Below are 4,705 nucleotides of genomic sequence, written 5' to 3'. Positions count from 1 at the left end.
CATATAAAATCCAATAAAAAAACATAGAGTTTGGATATAACCTTTATACACATTTTGTTATAGTTAGGAATGTTTTTTTTTTTTTCCATTTTAGTGAAAATTGTTCAAAAATTGAGAATATTAAATACAAGTAAATTGTTCGTGACATGGTTGCAGTTTGAAAGATTCAGACACTTTTTGATTGTAATGTAATGTAATGTAGTAAGAGATGATTGATAGCATGGGTCATATATCATATATCATATATGTTCTAATATCTTTGAAAGTGATGAGATGGAGAGACGACAAATTCCAGCTTCAGTCTCAAATCCTCTTTCAGCAGGAAGGAGGACTGTTTCCATCTTTTCCTCTGAGTCCCCGACAGAGGTCATGTGGTTAGAGACTAAAAGAGGAAGTGAAACCTGTAGCACTCCCTTTTCACTTCTCTCACTTTATTAATAAATGAACACAACAACGCTGTGGTCGGTTTTGTAGTCTTCACACATTGTCCTCAGAGGCTGTTCATTAGCTGGACTCTTCAGCCTGTTCACTGGGATTTGCAAGTTTGCTTCTCCTGGAGACATGGAGGCTGTGGTTGGACTGTTTGTGATGCTTCTGGGAGTCTCTCACGGTGAGCCGGTTCACTTTTAATACCAAGTCTTGGGTTTAGACCTTACCCTCAGTGCTGCAGGTCGAATACTAAAAAACAACCGAAGACACCTGATGGTTCTGAGGAAATATCAATTTTAATGATTAACTAAGATATAAGAATATATTGTTATGTTATGTTATACAAAATAAAACAGGAAAAAGAACCAAGCCGTGACAAAAACACAGGATGAACCCCTTCAATTACATTACATTTTATGTCATGTAGCTGACGCTTTTATCCAAAGCGACTTGCATTTTGACCCAAAATTTTTACATTCATCCTGGAAAAAAATTAGGGGTTAATTGTCTTACTTAGGGACAATTTGACATGGAACATGGAGCAGCCAGGATTCGAACCACCAACAGTATCCAGGCACACCACACTACTCCATGCACCATCGTGACTTATTACTGGACGGGTTAACTGAGTTACAGCTGAGTCTAAAGTGTGTAACACTCATCCAAACGCCTGTTTGCATATTGTTGTCTGATAGAGACACATCTGCACCAAAACTATTATTTCTTTAAATGAGCAAATGCTTAAAAAAAATGTTTTTTTGTTCCAAAATGTTCAGGTGTGGAATCTCACTGTGATGGACGACAGGACAGAGCTCAGTGTTTTGGAGCTTTGGGAGGAACTCTGGTCCTCCAGCTGATGAACGATGCCTCAGAAATATTTAAATACCAATGGTTTAAGGATGGAACAGTAATACTGAGTGGGAAAAAGGATATATTTGTGTCTAATACAGAAGGAAACAGATCATTCTTTACTCCCAGTAATGGAACATTTAGGGTCAATAACCTGAGCAGGATTGATGGTGGTGAATATAGACTTGAAACCTTTGATTCAGATGGAAAGTCATCAGGTCCCAGGTTTCAACAGTTGACCATTCAAGGTAAATAACTATTTCTTACATGCATCTCATGCTCTACGTGCTCTATATCCGTATCAATGTCTGCACTGCTCTGTATTAGGAACCCTACAGAATGATCAACATCATGTCAATATGAAAAGTCATTGAGTGTGTTTCCTTCAGCTCCTGTGTCCTCTGTCCTGCTGGTCCATGCGTGTCTGTCCCATGGAGAGAGGAAGGTGTCTTGCTCCTCTGAGGGAGCAGACAGTCCTCAGTACAGCTGGACTCTGGATGGACACAATCTGACAGACTCTGAGCTCCTCGGTGGAAACACTGAGAGGAACATCATCACTCTGAAACAACACGTCTCAGGACGACTGGTCTGCTCGGTCAGGAATGACGTCAGTAGTTACTCAAGAGAAGAGACGGTCTCTACCTGTGGTGAGTGACAGCATGAGGGGACAAACTGTGATGTCAACAATACTAAATATTATTGGTACATCAGTTATTGGTCGCTGTCTCGCAGGCTTCATCTTCATTAACTGCACCTCAGCCAATGGGACGCGCATATCACAGTGGGTGTTTGCAGCCAATAATACTCTGTGTATTGAAACAACAGCTTCCCCCACAAACACAGCACCATTATCTTATGGTAAGGAGTCTGGCATCACAGTATGAACTAAGCTCAACAGAAATTTCACATCCACCGATAAACCTGGACCCTGTGGTGACTCATGAGACATTAATAACTCCTCTGCAGTGAATTCATTCAAGTCATTTCCATTATCTGTGTTCTCCATTCTCAACAAAAACACCTGTAATGTTTCTAAAGTTAAAGCTCTGTGTGTATCTTGTGTCTTTTTTTACAGAGAGAATATTGACAACAGCAGCTTATGTACTGGCTGCACTCGTACTTCTGTTAGTGGTCGGGGTCTCTGTCGTCTGTGCTCACAAGAAAAAGCAAAAAAACAAACCTAAAGGTGCAGAGCAAAAATCCCCTTTCTCAACCTGTAACTGCTAATGACTCTTCTTCATGTGCTTGTTGACTTTTTTTGCCATAAATTGAATGAGATTAAGACAAGCTCCACAATGATATTTAAAGTAGTACACATGAGCATGAAGAATTCAGTACAGTTCAAACCCCTGAGACTTATACTTAAGAACAGTACTTAAGCGCTTTATACATGTCAACGTTAAATATACATTTATGTCTCTTTCCTTTCACTCTGCAGAAGAAGACAACCAGGAATTAACCTATTCTGAGGTCAGGATTGGACCGCGGCCGGGGAGGCAGATGAAGCAGAGAGCAGAGGAGGAGGTGGAGTACGGGAACGTGAAGTTTTCACAGCGACCCCGACACAATGTTGAACCAGCTGCAGAGTGTGTGTACGCCAACGAAAGGTGAGAAAGGTGATCCACAGGGCACATGAAGCTTCAATTCTTTTCACCCGATTTTATGAAAAAATATTCTAATAACAATATTTTATGTTCCCCTATCTTAACAATTTGTCCGATAATGTTATAATTACTAATTATTTTTTATACAATGTCGTTATTCTTCCATCCTGAGCCGGGGCAAAATTGATTGAAGATATCCTCCATTGTGACTTAGTCACATTTAGTATTCATTTACTATTTGTACAGTATAGCTTTTTACTGTGGAACAGTGGGAATGTAAAGAAGTGTAGTGTTTGGAGATTTAAAGGTTAGTGTGGACATCAATTGTAATGTGCACTATATTAATGTATGATTTGATATGATCTTCTGGTCCAAATTGATAATTTACATAATGTAGCACACTTTAACATTTCACACATAAAAAGACTAGACACGTAGGGACTTCTTCTTTGTTAAAAAGGAACGTCTGCATTAAGCCGTTTAATGTCAGTGGACAATGAGTCATGTAGCAGCCTTTTATTTTCGGGATGTGGCTTCACACTGCTGTGACAGCATGATATTTTACGGTCACTTGTGAACACGCTTACTCTCAGTTCCTTTCTGTTATAAGGTATTCAACATTGAAAAAGTTTTAACCAAATGTTTTAATGTCATATTATAAAAATCATGTGTTTTTATAGATTGGTTTATCATGTTGCTTTTTTTTTAAATAACACATCGTTTAGCTTTTATTTATTTTTTAAAACAAAAACATTTCCATTTCCATTAGACCAAACAGCCCCCTTCCATAACTCAAACAAGTTTGGTTTATTCTTTTTAATGATGTATTCTCATGCTAAATACAGAATCCACACTTCAACAGGAAGAATAACAAATGTGTTTTGAACTTTGTGTTCAGCATATTCGACTTCTTCCCTTAGAAGTAAGAGCTGTAACACTTTGCGCTCTCTATCGCCTGTAAATTCAAATGATAATAAACAGATGTACTTCCATCATTGTACTCACCTCTTTTATTCATTGTGATTTAGAGATGTATTTCTCATGCAGTTTAATCAACTAGGATCAATAACTTGAGCAGGACTGATGGTGGTGAATATAGACTCGACACCTTTATATCAGATGGAAAGACAGTAGATTCCCTTGCTGTGTTTGCCTTAAGAGATGTGTCTCAAACCGCCTGCTCCACGAAAAAGTGTAAAATATGATGGTTTATTTCTCCTTTCATGTCTTTTTGGTTACTTCTTTAATCAACATTCGCCAGTAGAAGCCGACAGAGTCTTGAGAGACATTTTGTATTTTAATGCTTCAGACATTGCAGAGATTACAGCATGAATTTATTCCACTGTGGCCAAACAGAAGTGTGATTTGAACCATATTTGTGCTCCATGGGACGGCTTATAGTGAAAATGTGGTCATTTTGGTTGGTCTCATTGCAAAGACATTACATTACATGTCATTTAGCTGACTCTTTGATCCAAAGCCACTTACAATAAGTGGCGTTTTCTTGCAGAGGCAAAGAGATGCCAGGCTTCTTCACTTTTTTCAGAATATAACCGATTTAATTACCATTAATGCTTATTCATTTAATAAAACCGCTTTAACAGTTTCCGTAATCCTTCTATGTCCTCGTCCCCTCCTCGTCGCTCATTATTGAGCGTTTGATGATGTACAACAGCGCCCCTCTAAACGGTACGTGGTGAATGAGCGTTGAGAACGCTTGTCTCAGACAAGTTGCAGTCGTGTCCGTGAGGAAGCCAAGCTGCGTTGGCCTCCTTTGATAAAAAAAAACCCCAGAATGATTACCCAATCAGGTGAGGCTATTG

The 4,705-nt window shown here is 38.9% G+C and overlaps 1 protein-coding gene across 2 annotated transcripts; it reads left to right on the top strand.

The window, feature by feature from the left end:
• Positions 1-288: 288 nt before the first annotated feature.
• On the top strand, positions 289-4,064 carry LOC119209600 (T-cell surface antigen CD2-like). Of its 2 annotated transcripts, XM_037459024.2 has the most exons (6): positions 301-610; positions 1,206-1,526; positions 1,668-1,925; positions 2,011-2,136; positions 2,354-2,464; positions 2,717-4,064. In XM_037459024.2, exons 1-6 carry the CDS (start codon positions 562-564, stop codon positions 2,887-2,889), a joined length of 1,038 nt encoding a protein of 345 aa, XP_037314921.2. In that variant the 5' UTR covers positions 301-561; the 3' UTR covers positions 2,890-4,064. The 2 variants fall into 2 exon arrangements, with proteins under 2 accessions (XP_062413922.1, XP_037314921.2); XM_062557938.1 differs by lacking the exon at positions 2,011-2,136 and having other exon boundaries at positions 289-610.
• Positions 4,065-4,705: the final 641 nt, after the last annotated feature.

The sequence above is a fragment of the Pungitius pungitius genome, chromosome 15 (genome assembly GCF_949316345.1).
Source record: "Pungitius pungitius chromosome 15, fPunPun2.1, whole genome shotgun sequence".
NCBI lineage: Eukaryota > Metazoa > Chordata > Actinopteri > Perciformes > Gasterosteidae > Pungitius > Pungitius pungitius.
Note: the sequence above shows the minus strand (reverse complement) of the source record. Positions and strands in the feature narration are given on the sequence as shown.